Source organism: Oncorhynchus kisutch, linkage group LG17 (assembly GCF_002021735.2).
Source record: "Oncorhynchus kisutch isolate 150728-3 linkage group LG17, Okis_V2, whole genome shotgun sequence".
Classification (NCBI taxonomy): Eukaryota; Metazoa; Chordata; class Actinopteri; order Salmoniformes; family Salmonidae; genus Oncorhynchus; species Oncorhynchus kisutch.
Genome location: NC_034190.2, coordinates 61,946,218 through 61,965,288, shown reverse-complemented (window position 1 = coordinate 61,965,288; position 19,071 = coordinate 61,946,218). Strand labels below are relative to the sequence as shown.

At 41.6% G+C, this 19,071-nt stretch overlaps 1 protein-coding gene across 1 annotated transcript; it reads left to right on the top strand.

Moving 5' to 3' along the window:
• The first annotated feature begins 4,009 nt into the window (after positions 1–4,009).
• Positions 4,010–17,729, top strand: LOC109908060 (ATPase family AAA domain-containing protein 3). Its single transcript, XM_020506483.1, has 16 exons — positions 4,010–4,350; positions 5,202–5,278; positions 5,768–5,869; positions 6,078–6,137; positions 6,276–6,345; positions 6,783–6,948; positions 7,257–7,326; positions 7,463–7,618; positions 10,226–10,282; positions 10,441–10,566; positions 10,819–10,943; positions 15,564–15,615; positions 15,704–15,774; positions 15,933–16,100; positions 16,275–16,383; positions 16,465–17,729. Exons 1-16 carry the CDS (start codon positions 4,164–4,166, stop codon positions 17,563–17,565), a joined length of 2,697 nt encoding a protein of 898 aa, XP_020362072.1. The 5' UTR covers positions 4,010–4,163; the 3' UTR covers positions 17,566–17,729.
• Positions 17,730–19,071: the final 1,342 nt, after the last annotated feature.

Below are 19,071 nucleotides of genomic sequence, written 5' to 3'. Positions count from 1 at the left end.
TTCAGTGTTGCTTTCCTCGAAGCGAGCATAAAAGGCATTTAGTTCGTCTGGTAGGCTCGTGTCACTGGGCAGCTCGCGTCTGGTTTTCCCTTTGTAGTCTGTAATAGTTGTCAAGCCCTGCCACATCTGACGAGCATCAGAGACAGTGTAGTGGGATTCAATCTTAATCATGTATTGAGGCTTTGCTTGTTTGATGGTTCGTCTGAGGGCATAGCGGGATTTCTTATAAGCGTCCGGATTAGTTTCCCGCTCCTTGAAAGTGGCAGCTCTAGCCTTTAGCTCGATGCGGATGTTGTCTGTAGTCCATGGCTTCTGGTTGGGATATGTATGTATGGTCACTGTGGGAACGACGTCGTCAATGCGCTTATTGATGAAGCCGATGACTGAGGTGATGTACTCCTCAATGCCATTGGATGAATCCCGGAACATATTCCAGTCTGTGCTCGCAAATGGTTTGTGTGTTTTTTTCCCTTAGATGAACTGTCTAATAAGCCAAATATGATTACTATTTGAATCCATGCCATAAACCATACATACATTCATATAACCTATTGACAACTAGTAAAAACACATTGCATGGCCAGGCAGGCAGGGGGTATACCCATTCATAGGCCCTTTTTCATTCCCTTTTTTCTTAATGTTCTTCTTTAAAAAAAAACACTCTCCGTAACTTGTCACCATTGGCCAAGTGTTCAGTAATGCCACGATATTGCAGCCCATACAGGTGCAAACCACGAATACAGCGCGATGCCGGGTTCCAGCCTATATAACTTTTTGCTGTACACCTCAGGCATGACCTCAGATTATGTCAAAATCAGGAGGAGCCTACTGAAAGCTATGTATTATGTCAGAGCCTAATTGCTTATACAGGGTTCGGTTATAGAAGGACATTAGCATAGTTAGTAGGATAGCCATGGGAAGTTGGGGTGCTGAGTGTGCTGCAGCATCCCCTGAATAATCAGAATTAAAAATAATATATTTCTTCACAAAAGTAGTGCACTGGGCCTTTACTTGTCCTGTATTAGCGGACCGATATAGATGTCTGAAGCACAGGCAAAACAAAAAAAAGTAAGCTTTGCTGCTGTGTCAAAAAAGGTAGTTGTATACTTAAGAACAGAATCTTGAATGATTCAATAGGTGGAATTGTAAGACTTGTTGCCCCGTCCTTTTCTCTGTGATCGTCATTCTAATGGAATCCAGAAAGAACACGTTTCTTCATGCATAAGAACAGCCCTTAGCCATGGTATATTGGCCATATACCACATCCCCTCGGGCCTACAGCGGAATAAATGTAGTTGTATTACAATGGTGTAATACAGTTGCTACTGTTGAATTAAAACCATCTGACCATCTCCCTGCATGGGTATTCTGTGCCCACCCCATGTCTTACCATTTGTCAATAAAGATTACTTAAAGGATACTCATTACACTCTGGCTGGTCTGGAGAGGTTTGGTAGACTGTCATTGTAAATAAGAATTTGTTCTTGAAACTTCTTATGGCTTCAGGGGCAGTATTGAGTAGGAGAGGTATATCTATATTTCCATGTCTAACAATTGTATATATCGATATTTATAATGAGTATTTCTGTAAAATGATGTGGCTCTGCAATATCACCGGATGTTTTTGGAACTAGTGAATGTAACGCGCCCAATGTATACTGAGATTTTTTTATATAAATATGAACTTTATCAAACAAAACATACATGTATTGTGTAACATGAAGTCCTATGAGTGTCATCTGATGAAGATCATCAAAGGTTAGTGATTAATTTTATCTCTATTTGTGCTTTTTGTGACTTTGTGGCCGAATTTTTCTGTGAGTTGGTGGTGACGTAACATAATCGTTTGTGGCGCTTTCGCTGTAAAGCCTATTTCAAATCGGACACTGTGGTGGGATTAACAACAAGATTACCTTTAAAACGGTATGAAATACTTGTATGTTTGAGGAATTTTAATTATGAGATTTCTGTTGTTTTGAATTTGGTGCCCTGCATTTTCACTGGCTGTTGTCATATTGATCCCGTTAACGAGATTGCAGCCCTAAGAAGTTTTAACTGACTTCCCTAGTTAAATAAAGGTTAAATAAATAAAAATAAAAAGTAGCCCGAACCACAGCGGCCATATAGGCTACGCTGGGGTAGCAGCGTAGCCTAGTGGTTAGAGCGTTGGACTAGTAACCGGAAGGTTGCAAGTTCAAACCCCCGAGCTGACAAGGTACAAATCTGTCAAATCTGTCCCTGAACAGGCAGTTAACCCACTGTTCCTAGGCCGTCATTGAAAATAAGAATTTGTTCTTAACTGACTTGCCTAGTTAAATAAAGGTAAAATAAAAAAATTTAAAAAACACACAAGATGGTGATCTCCGTTTTGCTCTACCAATCCCACAACACGTACATGTCGGTTGTGTTGCTCTAGGATGCCCACAGGCCTCACAAGATTTGTCTGAAGGTCCTTTGGTACCAGTTTAAAAAATGAATGGAAGTATATATGGAGACTGTTCAGGGCCAAAATAAGGGGTTAAATACATGTAAAAAGTATATATACATAAAAAAATAAGTTTCCTGATCTTTCTTATATCTCTCAGATATAGGACAATCACTTCAGAACAAACCTCCTGTTCCTTGTAATGAATCTGTTGAATCTGTCAATGCGTTCGTATGGGCCAATAGCAGTAAGGTTAAAAATAATGGTTTAATATTGAATATATTGATACTTCAAAGGGTCTTAAAATTCTAAATCAAATAACAAAATTAACCTAGGTAGGACCTTCTTAAAACAATTTCATATAGCTTTGTAGAATTAGACAGGGTTAGATTGTTATGGGTTAAACATTGTGTGCATCCATAGATACCAACCATTAATCTGTGTGATTAAAGGGGGCTGAGTTAGAACGGTGTTTGTAAGACAAGGGCTGACACCGAAGGGCCCGGGGCTGGGTCTTTTGACAGAAACGTCAGCAGTGTCTGAATGGTTTGATCAACAAACCTATCTATGAAAAGCTGAGACTCTCGTGAACCCGCACATTTAAAATGTTTTGCTCTATGACGCTCACAAGTTACACAAGACTCGCTGGAAGATAAAGGGGTTATAGAATATCATAGGAAATCCCAGGACATTGTGTATATAATGCTGTAATAAGCTCACATAGTTGCTGTCGCAAGCTCCACACAGTTGTCACTGACTCGTTGGATATTTGTTTCCCAGTGAGTAAAAGTGTTTTGTACTTACAACATTCATATAAATTCATTTTCACCAGGTTTTTGCTTCGGTGGACCTTATTAATTGTATTGAAATTTGTCAATAAAATGTATGAATGCAACTGTTTATGTCAAAGTGTTTTGTGTTCTATTTGTAGCCCTGTTTGTCCTGAAAATAAAATGGTAAAACACTTCATTGCGAGGCAAAATCTAAGGGCTGGACATGCAGATCGATGAAAGTCAGATCAATGAAAAACAGATTTTTGTTGGGGTCTTGGGTTGGATTTGTAGAATCAGGTGTGTTACTGCTTGGCTGGAGCACAAGTGACTGTTTTGCAAGGTGGATGATAAAATGTACATATATCCAATGCATAATACGTTTTTGACTGTTATGCCAATTGCCTACTATCTAGCTCACACACTGGAAAGTGTATGCAAGGCTTCATTTCTCTGATAAAAGTTTAGAAATTAGTCTAGAAATTTGAGGAATGGGTGGCTTTCATGCACCTGGCAATGTCCTTGTATGGTGTCGTCTACCATTTATATTTTTCTTTCAATGGTACTTGATGTTTTTATGTAATGCAATGTTGGTTAACATAGGTAGTGTGTTCTATTATGCTTCCTGATTTTTTGGGGCATAATTTTGAAGTTGTCCCTAATCTATTCAAAATGTGATGTGCGCAATGGACACTCAGGCAGTTCAGGACATTTGGAATATAGCTAACCGTAGCATCCGATGCTGTCGAGCAGGAGAGAACCTCGTCAGTGTAGTAACCAATAAGGATGCAGTATGTTATATATAGTCCTCCCCACCACACGTCGCGCTTGCTTGGAAGAGTCTACCCGACACACATGGAGCTATAGTGGTGTTTAGGGTCCTGTGTATAATAGTGGCGGCAGAAGAAACTGGACCCTTCAGTCCACTGCAGCACGGGGAGTTAGAAGACGAATCCATTTGAGTAATCATGTCGTGGCTCTTCGGCTGGGGAAGGGGGCCCAGCAAACCCCCGACAGATGAAGCAGAGACCCCTGAAGGAGAAGGGGGATCTTCTGATAAATCGTTCGGAGAGAAGCCCAAGGACAAATGGAGTAACTTCGACCCGACCGGGCTTGAACGAGCAGCAAAATCTGCGAGGGAACTTGACAGATCACGTTCGTACAATAGTTATCACATTGTCATGTCATTTGTTAAAGCTTCTTATTCTTGTCGGAAGTTACCTTTTTGTTTTGTGTGAGTTCAGTATCGCATGCAACTGTACGATATCGTTGCAGAATATGAGCAATTAACCGTTCTGACAACTGCAACAAAGTATCAATTGAAAATGAATCAACTATAGAATGTATGTAATGAACTGGACTCGACTGTATCAACAAAGACTGTCTGCAACAGGCTTTGGTGGGCGTGACAGTGATCGAAAGAACAAAGTGTTCTTCATGGGGATGTTTTCTGACCTGCCACTTGTTCTAGATAACATTCCCGTTCGATGTTTGCAAGCGAGCATGTGGCCTGCATAGACGTATGACCTGCTGTTGCATATATGGGGTTATAAATTTAAGCAGTAAGGCACGAGGGATAGTGGTATATGGCCAATATACCACGGCAACGGGCTGTTTTTTGCCTGGACACAGCCCTTAGCCGTGGTATGTTGGCCATATACCACAAACCCCCAAGGTGCCTTGTTGCTATTATAAACTGGTTACCAACGTAATTAGATAAGTAAAAATACATGTTTTCTTATACCTGTGGTATATGGTCTGATCTACCACGTCTGTCAGCCAATCAGCATTCAGGGATCGAACCACCCAGTTTATAATTAACCATGAACGTCACTTTGGCGCATGCTTATGTATGCCATGACAGTGAAAGTGGTATTATTTGTGAATTAATGGCAATTAATGTTAAATAATTTATCCTGTTCCCCAAATGAACATCTAAACTCATAGTATCAAGTGACCAATTGACATTGAAGTGTCTTAATTTTGTTTCCACCTCAACTCTATAGGCCATGCGAAAGAGGCGCTTGATCTGGCTCGCATGCAGGAGCAATCGGTACAGCTGGAGCATCAGAGTAAAGTGAAGGTGGGACACTTTCAAATGTCTGGTTATGAGGTTTACCCATTGAAATGTTGGGAGCATAAAAAGTGTGCAATTTTCTGATTGAAAAAAAAATACAGTTTACCTAGTCTACTGCTACAAACATTTATGGGTGTGCATTAGCTCATGCTTTTTACTTTTAGTTTTCAAGTGTCAGCCTTCTTCTATTTAGCTGCAGCATTTGTTTTTGTAGAAGAAATCAAGTGTTATCCACTATTGCCTTATGATCTTCCCTGTCCTAGACATTCCGGTACTGTCACCTACATTTCAAAACGGGAACACATGGGGTTCTCATTTCTATATATTCATCCACTTTCTCTCAATCCTCCCTTGATTTTTTTCTTTGGGTCCATATACTTGGCATCTATGATGCTCGGAATAATGAGATTAGGGTTTAAGTATAACAGTTGTCTGTCCTTCAAATTTACTACCTATTCCTCTCTGAAAACATGCTTTAATCCCATTCACTAACAGGAACATGAAGCAGCCTTGGAGCAGCTGAAGGGGGAACAGATCCGTCTCCAGGCCGAGGAAAGGCGGAAAACACTGACAGAGGAGACCAAGCAAAATCAAGCGGTATGGGAGTGGTTGAGAGTTGCTGACAAGTAGTCCTTGACTACATTCCGCTGATGTAATTTACCAGTCAAGTGTAAATAAATCTAGTGTTGCGCTAAGTATGTTGTTATGGGGATAATGTACATTATTTGTCTTTATTGTATTGCATCCTTAATGTTGGCTCATGCTTCAAATGGCGCAAAGGTGTTTTCTGTCTTGTTTCCTCTAGAGGGCACAGTATCAAGACAAACTTGCCAGACAGAGATATGATGATCAAGTCAGGCAGCAGGTAAGCTCTCTGTTCTGATTTCTGTTGAATCTCAGCCATAGCTATAGAGATACCCGATTGGGACCCATGCTGATAGAAACATGACAAGAATGAGAAATATGGCTAAGTGTATGTTCAGCATGTGTTTTGTATTTGCAGCAAGCCCTCAATGAGGAGAACTTGCGCAAGCAAGAGGAATCAGTAACAAAGCAGGAGGCTATGCGAAAAGGTGCAGGAAAATTCCCCATGTCATTATGACACACAGGAGAAGGTTTACTAAGCATTTGCACCTGTTCTTCATCAAGGAAAATTAAACATGAAGAATAGTGAACTGAGACCATTTCATGTTTTTGTCATTGTTTACAGCAGGGGTAGGCAACTCTGTTCCTGGAGTGCCACAGGTACTGCCAGATTTTGTTCCGTCTAGGAATCACACCTGACCAACTGAGCTAATTGATCAGTTCAACCAAGCTGGCCTTCCGGGTCAGTAAATCAAAAACATGAAGTGCCTGCGGTTGTCTACACCTGGTTTAGAGTATATCTGTAGTTCTCTTCTGACAGAAACTGGTGCAAATGCTTTGTAAATCAGTCCCACAGTATGTTTACTAATAGCAGACTCAGTCAAAAACATATTTGAACTTACTTTAGTTCCACTCTCTTACCTAGCCACTATTGAACATGAAATGGCTTTGCGGCACAAGAACGAATTGCTTCGTGTAGAGGCAGAGTCTGCAGCTCGTGCCAAGGTAGAGCGGGAGAATGCGGACCTCATCCGTGAACAGATCCGCCTTAAAGCAGCCGAACACAGGCAGACGGTCCTGGAATCCATCAGGTGAGATGGGAAGGGTCAAAATGCTTCTACACTCTACAGCAGTGTCCCATTATTGGGTCGGGCCCAATGGCGGGTTGCACTTGCAGTTGCTTTTTAGAGGGTCACAGCTTGAGACTGGGCTGTGGAAGACAATCAGTTGTAAATAGCTTTATACATTCCAATTCTTATCACATCTCATATTATGTAATACATTTAATTTGTTCAGCCAGTATTCTGTTATGTTTGGATAAGAACCCAGGAATGCTGTGAATGTTTGGTAGTCATAATGGGAGCAGTCACTGTAATAATTATGTTTTTGTTTTTCTCAGGACTGCAGGAGCAGTCTTTGGGGAAGGGTTCCATGCCTTTGTGTCCGACTGGGATAAACTCACTGCCACGGTAAAAAGTCTCCCCCTTACTACCAATCTTCTATCACACTTTCACCCTACAAGCTGCGATATAGCTTGAATTTCACATTGTGGTTGCTTACCATATCTGAGTCATTGACACACACTGTTTGGTGAATGCCCTGCAGGTGGCTGGGTTCACACTGCTGGCAGTGGGGGTGTATTCAGCGCGGAACGCCACCGGGGTGATTGGGCGCTACATAGAGGCTCGTCTGGGAAAGCCTTCGCTGGTTCGAGAGACCTCCAGAATCACTGTTGCCGAGGCCATCAAACACCCTGTTAAGGTATCTAAAGACGAGATAAAATAGTTCCCTTTCAGGACATAACAAATTGATATGGGATATTTGTTGTCCCTGCTCTTTGAAGTGCACTGAACAAAAATATAAACACAACATGCAACAATTTCAAGGATTTTACAGAGTTACAGTTCATATTAGGAAATCAGTCAATTGACCCTGATCTTTGGATTTCACATGACTGGGAATACAGATATACTTCTGTTGGTCACGTACCTTAACTAAAAAGGTAGGAGCGTGGATCAGAGAACCAGTCCATATCTGGTGTGACCACCATTTGCCTCATGTAGCACGACACATCTCCTTCACATAGAGTTGATCAGGCTGTTGACTGTGGGCTGTGCAATGTTGTCCCACTCTTTTAATGGCTGTGCAAAGTTGTGGGATATTGGCGGGAACTGGAACATGCTGTTGTACACGTCGATCCAGAGCATACCAAACATGGTCAATGGGTGACATGTCTGGTGAGTATGCAGGCCTTCCAGGAATTGTGTACAGATCCTTGTGACATGGGGCTGTGCATGATCTTCCTGAAACAGGAGGTGATGGCGACGAATGAATGGCACGACAATGGGCTTCAGGATCTTGTCACAGTATCTCTGTGCATTCAAATTGCCATCAATAAAATGCAATTGTGTTCGTTGTCCTTAGCTTATGCCTGCTCATACCATAACCCCACTGCCACCATGGGGGGCACTCTGTTCACAACGTTGACATCAGCAAACCGCTCGCATACACAATGCTATACACGTTGTCTGCCATCTGCCCGGTACATTTGAAACCAGGATTCATCCATAAAGAGCACACTACTTCAGTGTGTCAGTGGCCATCGAAGGTGAGCGTTTTACCACAGAAGTCGGTTATGACGCCGAACTGTAGTCTGGTCAAGACCCTGTTGAGGACAATGGGGACGCAGATGAGTTTCCCTGAGACGGTTTCTGATAGTTTGTACAGAGATTCTTCTGTCTTCTGTTGTGCAAACCCACAGTTTCATCAGCTGTCCAGGTGGCTTGTCTCAGAAGATCCCTCGGGTGAAAAATCCGGATGTGGAGGTCCTGGCCTGGCGTGGTTACACGTGGTCTGCGGTTTTTAAGCCGGTCGGACCTACTGACAAATTCTCTAAAATGACGTTGGAGGCGGTTTATGGTAGATAAATTAAAATAAAATAAACTGGCAACAGCTCTGGTTGAGACATTTGTGGCATAGTGTTGTGTGAGAGAACTGCACATTTTAGAGTGGCCTTTTATTGTCCCCAGCACAAGGTACACCTGTGTAATGATCATGCTGTTTAATCAGCTTCTTGATATGCCACAACTGTCAGGTGGATGGATTATCTTGGCAAAGGACAAATGCTCACTAACAGGGATGTAAACAAATGTGCAAAAAATTTGAGAGAATAAGCTTTTTGTGTATATGGAGCTCATGAGACCAACACTTTACATGTTGCGTTTATATTTCTGTTCAGTGTAGTTAAAATGATGCCCATTATACAGTGAATTCGGAAAATATTCAGACCCCTTGACTTTTTCTACATTTTGTTATGTTACAGCCTTATTCTAAAATGGATTAAATTACTTTTTTCCCTCGTCAATCTACACATGATACACCATAATGACAAAGCGAAAACAGGTTTTTAGAATTTGGGGCAAAATGTATTAAAAGTAAAACAGAAACACCATATTTACATAAGTATTCAACCCCTTTGCTATGAGACTCGATAATTGGGCTCAGGTGCATCCTGTTTCCATTGATCATCCTTGAGATGTATCTTCAAATGGATTTGTGTCCACTTGTTGTAAAGTCAATTGATTGGACATGATTTGGAAAGACACACACCTGTCTATATAAGGTCCCACAGTTGACAGTGCATGTCGGAGCAAAAACCAAGCCATGAAGTCGAAGGAATTGTCCGTAGAGCTCATAGACTGGATTGTGTCTCGGCACAGATCTGGGGAAGTGTACCAAAACATTTCTGCAGCATTGAAGGTCCCCAAGAACACGGTGGCCTCCATCATTCTTAAATGGCAAAAGTTTGGAACCAGTAAGAATCTTCATAGAGTTCCCCAATGGTCACTCTGACAGAGCTCCAGAGTTTATCTGTGGAGATGGGAGAACGTTCCAGAAGGACAACCATCTCTGCAGCACTCCACCAATCCGGCCTTTATGGTAGAGTGGCCAAGTTGAAGCCACTCCTCAGTAAAAGGCACATGACAGCCCACTTGGAGATTGCCAAAAGGCACCTAAAGGACTCTGACCATGAGAAACAAGATTCTCTGGTCTGATGAAACCAAGATCAAACTCTTTGGCCTGAATACCAAGCGTCCTGTCTGGAGGAAACCTGGCACCCCCTACGGTGAAGCATGGTGGTGGCAGCGTCATGCTGTCGGGACATTTTTCAGCGGCAGGGACTGGGAAGCTGGTCAGGATCGAGGGAATGATCAACGGAGCAAAGCACAGAGAGATCTTTGACCTCCGACTTGGGAATTCAACCTACAGAATGCACTTTAGGTTGAATATCATATTAACTGTATTATAATACATGTATGAAGTGTTTAACTGTATGTATGTGAACTCTGAACTCTTTTCTACCTTCAGACAACGAAGCGTCTGAGAAGTAGACCACAGGATGCTCTGGAGGGAGTAGTTCTTAGTGTAAGTACACAGTGTACATTCAGTATGGTTCCATACACAGCATGGAATCATTCTTTACATTACAATAAAAGCAGATATTCCTACACACTGATGTCACTGCTAAAGTTAGTTGACCTCCCTTAAGTTGACATTTCTCCTGCCCTCTCTCTGTTGTGTAGCCATCCCTGGAGGAGCGTGTGCGGGACATTGCCATTGCGACTCGTAACACTCGACAGAATAAGGGGCTCTATAGAAACATCCTTATGTATGGACCCCCTGGGACTGGCAAGACCCTCTTTGCCAAGGTATTACATGGCATGCACTATACATGTTAGTATAGTTTAGCATGTACTTTACTAGAATAAGGAAAACATTTCAAAATTGTATTGGTTAGGTGCAGGGTGGCAAAACTGGAAAATAATGTTTTGCTATTAACTTTACACCGGTGTGTATAGTACAGTCGTCACGAGCTGTCCATTGTCAACAGGGTCACACTTAGCCAATAGTTGCTGCATCCACTATTTTACTGAATGATGGTCTGTTACGTTGCCCTGCAGAAACTGGCCCTCCATTCTGGGATGGATTATGCCATCATGACAGGTGGAGATGTAGCCCCTATGGGCCGTGACGGCGTGACGGCCATGCACAAGGTCTTTGACTGGGCCAGTACAAGCCAGCGCGGGTAGGACATTCATTCACTGTGTTGTGTTAAATGTCCAAAATTAAATGTACAGATCCTCTTTGGCACAAATCTTATGGGTGTTTATGTAAAATCAGAGCCATACACTACCTGTCAAAAGTTTTTAGAGCACCTACTCATTCAAGGGTTTTTCTTTAATTTTACTATTTTCTACATTGTATAATAGTAGTGAAGACATCAAAACTATAAACAAACAAATATAGTGGCAAGCAAAAGTATGTGAACCCTTTGGAGTTACCTGGATTTCTGCATAAATTGGTCATAAAATTTGTCAAAGTCAAAACATCTAAGTCATAACAAGACGAACACAGTATGCTTAAACTAATAACACAAACAAATATACGTTTTTATGTATTTATTGAACACACCATGTAAACATTCACAGTGCAGGGTGGGAAAAGTATGTGAACCCTTGGATTTAATAACTGGTTGACCCTCCTTTTGGCGTTTTCTGTAGTTGTAGATCAGACCTGCACAACGGTCAGAAGGAATTTTGGACCCTCCCTCTTTACAAAACAGTTTCAGTTCAGCAATATTCTTGGAATGTCTGGTGTGAACTGCTCTCTTGAGGTCATGCAACAGCATCTCATTCGGGTTGAGGTCAGGACCACTTCAAAAGGCGTATTTTCTTCTGTGGAAGCCTTCTGTTGTTGATTTACTTCTGTGTTTTGGGTCATTGTCTTGTTGCATCACCGAACTTCTAGGTGATGTCCTGTTGAGCTTCAAATGGCCTTACATTCTCCTGCAAAATGTCTTGATAAACTTGGGAAATCAGACTGATAGCAAGCTGTCCAGGCTCTGATGCTCCCTCCACCATGCTTTACAGTTGGGATGAGGTTTTGATGTTGGTGTGCTGTCTTTTTTTACTCCACACAGTGTTGTGTGTTCCTTCCAAACAACTCAACTGTAGTTTCATCTGTCCGCAGAATATTTTGCCAGTAGCGCTGTGGAATATCCAGGTGCTCCTTTGTGAACTTCAGACGTGCAGCAATGCTTTTTTAGGACAGAGGTGGCTTCTACCGTGGTGTCCTCCCATGAACACCATTCTTGTTTAGTGTTTTACATATCGTAGACTTGTCAACAGAGATGCTAGCATGTTCCAGAGATTTCTGTAAGTCTTTAGCTAACCTCAATGAGCATTCTGCGCTGTGCTCTTGCAGTCATCTTTACAGTACGGCCACTCCTAGATAGGGTAGCAACAGTACTGAACTTTCTCCATTTATAGACAATTTGTCTTACCGTGGACTGATGGACATTAAGTCTTGTAGGGATACTTTTGTAACCCTTTTCAGCTTTATGCAAGTCAAGAATTCTCTTTTTTTGTTTGAGGCATGGTTCACATCAAGCAATGCTTCTTGTGAATAGCAAGCTCATATTTTGTGAGTGTTTTTGATAGGGCAGGGCAGCTCTAACCAACATCTCCAATCTCGTCTCATTGATTGGACTTCAGGTTAGCTGACTCCTGACTCCAATTATCTTTTGGAGAAGTCATTAGCCTAGGGCTTCACATGCTTTTTCCAAAATACACTGTGAATGTTTAAATGATGTATTCAGTATAGACAAAAAATATAATAATTTGTTTGTTTTTAGTTTAAGCACACTGTTTGTGTATTGTTGTGACTTAGATGAAGATCATGTAAAATGTTATGGCCAATTTATGCAGAAATCCAGGTAATTCCAAAGGGTTCACATACTTTTTCTTGCCACTGTATGTAATCATGTAGTAACCAAAAACAAATAGACAAATATAAATATATTTTAGATTATTCAAATTGCCACATTTTCCTTGATGACAGCTTTGCACACTCTTGGCATTCTCTCAACCAGCTTCACCTGGAATGCTTTTCCAACAGTCTTGAAGGAGTTCCCACATATGCTGAGCACTTGTTGGCTGCTTTTTCTTCAATTTGCGGTCCAACTCATCCCAAACCATCTCAATATGGTTGAGGTCGGGTGATTGTGGAGGCCAGGTCATCTGATGCAGCACTCCATCACTCTCCTTCTTGGTCAAATAACCCTTACACAGCCTGGAGCTGTGTTTGGTCATTGTCATGTTGAAAAACAAATTATCATCCCACTAAGCCCAAACCAGATGGGATGGCGTATTGCTGCAGAATGCTGTGGTAGCTATGCTGATGGTGTGCCTTGAATTCTAAGTAAATCACAGACCTTGTCACCAGCAAAGCACCTCCACATCATAACACCTTCTCCATGCTTTACTGTGGGAAATGCATTCAGAGATCATCCGTTCACCCACACCGCATCTCACAAAGACACGGCGGTTGGAACCAAAAATCTCCAATTCGCGCTCCAGACCAAAGGACACATTTCCACCGGTCTAATTATCAAAATTTTCCGTATTGACTGACTTTCATGTCTTAAAGTAATGATGGACTGTCATTTCTCTTTGCCTATTTGAGCTGTTCTTGCCATAATATGGTCTTGGTCTTTTACCAAATAGGGCTATCTTCTGTATACCCCTCTACTTTGTCACAACACAACTGATTGGCTCAAACGCATTAAGAAGGAAAGAGATTCCACAAATTAACTTTTAAGAAGGCACACCTGTTAATTGAAATGCATTCCAGGTAACCTCCTCATGAAGCTGGTTTGGAGAATGCCAAGAGTGTGCAAAGCTGTTATGAAAGCAAAGGTTGGCTGTTTGAAGAATCTCAAATATAAAATATATTTGGATTTGTTTAACACTTTTATTGTTACAAATTATTCTATGAGTCCATAGTTTTGTTGTCTTCACTATTATTCTACAATGTATAAATAAATAAAAACCCTTGAATGAGTAGGTGTTCACCGGTAGTGTGTATATAAAGATCATCTGCAGTTGAAGTTGGAAGTTTACATACACCTAAGCCAAATACATTTAAACTCACAATTCCTGACATTTAATCCTAGTTAAAATTCTCTGTCTTAGGTCAGTAAGGATCACCACATTATTCTAAGAATGTGAAATATCAGAATAACAGTAGAGAGAATTCTTTATTTCAGCTTTTCTTTATTTCATCACATTCCCAGTGGGTCAGAAGTTTACATACTCAATTAGTATTTGATAGCATTGCCTTTAAATTGTTGAACTTGGGTCAAACGTTTCAGGTAGCCTTCCACAAGCTTCCCACAATAAGTTGGGTGAATTTTGACCCATTCCTCCTAACAGAGATGGTGTAACCGAGTCAGGTTTTTAGGCCTCCTTGCTTGCACATGCTTTTTCAGTTCTGCCCACACATTTTCTATAGGATTGATGGCAGGGCTTTGTTATGGCCACGCCAGTACCTTGACTTTGTTGTCCTTAAGCCGTTTTGCCAGAACTTTGGAAGTATGCTTGGGGTCAATGTCCATTTGGAAGACCCATTTGCAACCAAGCTTTAACTTCCTGACTGATGTCTTGAGATGTTGCTTCAATATATCCACATAGTTGTACTTCATCATGATGCCATCTATTTTGTGAAGTGCACCAGTCCCTCCTGCAGCAAAGCACCCCCACAACATGGTGCTGCCACCCCTGTGCTTCACGGTTGGGATGGTTCTTCAGCTTGCAAGCCTCCCCCTTTTTCCTCCAAACATAACGATGGTCATTATGGCCAAACAGTTCTATTTTTGTTTCATCAGACTAGAGGACATTTCTAAAAATTTAAAATTAAATTTAAAAAAAGAAATACGATCTTTGTCCCCATGTGCAGTTGCAAACCATAGTCTGGCTTTTTTATGGCGGTTTTGGAGCCGTGGCTTCTTACTTGCTGAGCGGCCTTTCAGGTTATGTTGATATAGGACTTGTTTTACTGTGGATATAGACACTTTTGTACCCGTTTCCTCCAGCATCTTCACAGGGTCCTTTACTGTTGTTCTGGGATTGATTTGCACTTTTCGCACCAAAGTATGTTTATCTCTAGAAGACAGAACGTGTCTCCTTCCTGAGCGGTATGACGGCTGCGTGGTCCCATGGTGTTTATACTTGCGTACTATTGTTTGTTCAGATGAACGTGGTACCTTCAGGCATATGGAAATTGCTCCCAAGGACGAACCAGACTTGTGGTCTACAATATTTTTTATGAGGTCTTGGCTGATTTCTTTAGATTTTTCCCATGATGTCAAGCAATGAGGCCCTGAGTTTGAAGGTAGGCCTTGAAATACATCCACAGGTACACCTCCAAATGGCAAAGGCTAATTGACATAATTTATCAGAAGCTTCTAAAGCCATGACATAATTTCCTGAAATTTTCCAAGCTGTTTAAAGGCACAGTCGACTTAGTGTATGTAAACTTCTGACCCACTGGAGTTGTGATACAGTGAATAATAAGTGAAATAATCTGTCTGTAAAGGATAAATTACTTGTGTCATGCACAAAGTAGATGTCCTAACAGACTTGCCAAAACCTTAGTTTGTTAACAAGAAATTTGTGGAGTGGTTGAAAAACAAGTTTTAATGACTCCAACCTAAGTGTATGTGAACTTCCGACTTCAACTGTATCTATGTGCGTGTCAGATTCAAATAACCATTGTGGGTCAATAGTAAAAATAAAAAATACAAATTTTCTAATAAAGCCATTAGATTTGCTAATCTATTTCTCTTCATTTGCCTCAACTTCTGTAGCCTCCTGCTTTTTGTAGATGAAGCAGATGCATTCCTACGCAAGAGATCCACAGTGAGTCCAGTAACAGAACTAAGCGCATGTTCTGTTTTCAAGAGTCAACATGTCGGCTATTTTGATCACATCAATGACTTTGTTGCAGGAGACAATCAGTGAGGACCTCAGATCCACCCTTAACGCATTCCTTTATCGCACTGGCGAGCAGAGCAACAAGTTGGTACCAACCTAAATAAAAAAACTATGTTCATTTTAAGTGATTTTACACTGGCTAGTTACCATAGTGATTTTTTTTCCTATGTATATTATTTGAGTTTTGAGAAAGTGCATGAAAAAGTTGACTTGACTAAAAAGATCATGGTCTCTCTCCCCAGGTTTATGCTAGTGTTGGCCAGTAACCAGCCTGAGCAGTTTGACTGGGCCATCAACGACCGTATTGATGAGATTGTAAACTTTGCCTTGCCTGGGCTGGAGGAGAGGGAGAGACTGGTGCGCCTGTACTTTGACAGATTTGTACTGGAGCCTGCCACATTAGGGAGACAGTGAGTACACCATTCTCCACTTGTACTACAATGCCACTATCTATGTGGCATAATGATTTGGGTAATCTCTACAATCAATATTCATTAGATGTATTTTTCAACTAATGACTGCTCTGACGAAACAATAGTGTGTTGAGTTGAAGGTTTATTTCACTAACATATATCCCCCTGCAGGAGAATGAAGTTGGCCCAGTTTGACTATGGCCAGAAGTGTTCGAACATTGCAATTCGTGCAGAGGGCATGTCGGGCCGTGAGATCTCTAAACTGGGTGTGGCCTGGCAGGTTAGTACATGTGACCTGTCCAGTTAGTTGTCTTTAGATAACGGGACACAGGATAACATTCAATCCCTGTTTTCTCATCAGGCTGCTGCATACTCCTCAGAAGACGGCGTCTTGACAGAAGCTATGATCGATGCACGTGTTGACGACGCTGTCCATCAGCATGCGCAAAAAATGGACTGGCTCCACATGGAAAGGGGCGCGGAAAGTGCAGGTAAGCACGGGGTGGTGGTGCCAAAGGAGGCGGCAGCAGCGAGTGTAATAGGATTCACACTGGTGCAAGAGGCTGTACCACAGGCCCTGGATTCAGTCCCCACCATCCAAGTGGTGCTCCCTGTCATGGAGGCCATCATCTCGAACGCTCAGGCCGCAGCGGAAGCTGAGCCAGTGAAGGTTAACGAGGCAGCTGCCATTATTGAGGAGGCAGTTACCCTAGTTAACGAGGCAGAGGGTGTTACCCCCATTGTCACTGAGACTGTTGCAGCATTTCCAGCACTCAAGGAGGCAGAAGTGGTGGAGGATCCTGTGGAAACTGCTACTGCTATACCATTGGTGCAGGAGGTAGAAATAATCAAGGATGTGCCCGAAAAGGCTACAGCATCTCTTGTTCCAGAGACTGTAGCAGTGCCTAAGGTAGAGGTCTATGTGACAGCAGAGGTGTCTGTACCCAAGGACACAGAAGCAGAGGTACTTGTAGACACAGCCCCTATCATTAAAGAAGAACCAGCTCCAACTAAAACCACCCAAGAGTTGGATGCTGCAGAAGCAGTCAAGTATTCAGAAGCCATTGTAGTAGAGTCGGAGGCCACAGCAGTTCCTGTTGCCCAGGAGACAGAGGCCGCGGCCACCCCCGTTGTCGCGGGGGCTGCGGCCACCCCCGTTGTCGCGGAGGCCTCTGATTCTGAAACTAAGACCACAGCAACCTCTGTTGCCCAGGAAACTGAGACCCCTGTAACCAAGGAGACAGAGGCCACAGTAACCCATGTAGCCCAGAACACAGAGGCCACTACAGCAAAGGTTGACACAGAAACTGCAGCTGAGGTCCCTGCAACGGTTGTGGCCAAGGAATCTGAGGCGACTGAAACTACAGTTGCCAAGGAAGCAGTGGACCCTGAAATCCCTGTCACCCCCGAGGCAGATGCTAGTAAAGTTAAAACACCTCAAGTAAAGGACCAGGAAGGTTGACGACTTAACCAAACCAAAAGACCCTCCTAAAAAAATTGAATAAATGGTGATGCTACTGAAACACTTTGGTAGGGAGCAAGTAGGTTAAATATTTTGAAGCAAAAATATGTACTGTACTGAATAATGGGTATTTTGTCGTGATTAAACGGCTATTGATCATTCTATCTCAATGGTGTCTTATTACACTTATCTATTGAACTATTTGTTTTTGTTTTTCAAAATTGCATGCCTTTATTTTTCAATTAAAGCACTTTGAAATTGTAATGAAAAGCGGTATAAAAGTTTCCTAAATTATACTTTCAGTTTAAGTTGGATTTGCAAGTTCTTAAGTATATGGGAAATGTAATGGTTACAGGGGTGACCGGTTGTCTGGAAGATTGGAAACAATAAGAAAATGGCAACAGATAAGACTTTAGGCCTGTATACATCTCATTAGCAAATGAACTAGGTTGGTTGAGCACCATGTTACATCAATCCCTCTTAACATGTCTGGGAAAATATCTTTCCCTTACATTATTTTCCATGTGAGGCGCAAAGGCTCACAAAGCAACATCCAGGTATTTTAGTATTTGCAAGTGCAAAATCAAAAAAGAAAAGGAACAGGTGCCCATAAGGTAATAATATATAACCACACAGCATGGTCTCATAGACTAGATGTAACATAGTAAATCTGGGACACTCAGATTAGTATATGTTACATTTGGTATGGTTACTTAAGGCAAAAACTAAAATAGGCTGGCTGGTCGGTGTGAATGTGTGGGTGTATAATGTGAATGTCTAGTGCATTGGAATCTCATCACGGACAATTTTAGCATTTTTGCAACTTTTCAACTACTTACTACTTATTAGCTACTTTGCAACTGCTTAGCATATTAGCTAACCTTAACCCTTTTAGTTTAACCTAACTCCTAACCTTAACCCCTAGCCTAGCTAACGTTAGCAACATATACGTTTTGAAAATGTGTAGCATATTCTTAACATGTAATACGAATTGTAATTCGGGAACATATCATACAAAATGAGTGATGGATATCCACAAATTAATACATACCATGTGAAACATAACATCATACTAAATGGAGTGTCTCGGATTTACATACAGAATGATACAAAATGCTCCGAGACCAGGTTGAACCACAGAGGAAATAAAAGCTACAGATTGAACCTCTACTTGCAAAGTTTTTACATTCATCAACATCGAACTTATTTTGTAGATCATGGTGTCCCGAATATCTGCATATAAAATATAGGATGAGAGGATTGACCACTGACTGATTTCAAATGTAATTCATATACAAATTTCAATGCGTAATTATACAAACCACAAACATGTGTAACAGTTAAAGTCTGTAACAATGTGTAACTACACTGTAATTACTGTACCTGCCTATGTAAGCACAACGTTTAAATACCTAGATATCAAGAAAGTGGTGTTGATCATTCAGCAAAATGGACAAATGTCACACTATCCCTTTAATCTTATTTTTAAAAGTCCCAGACATACCA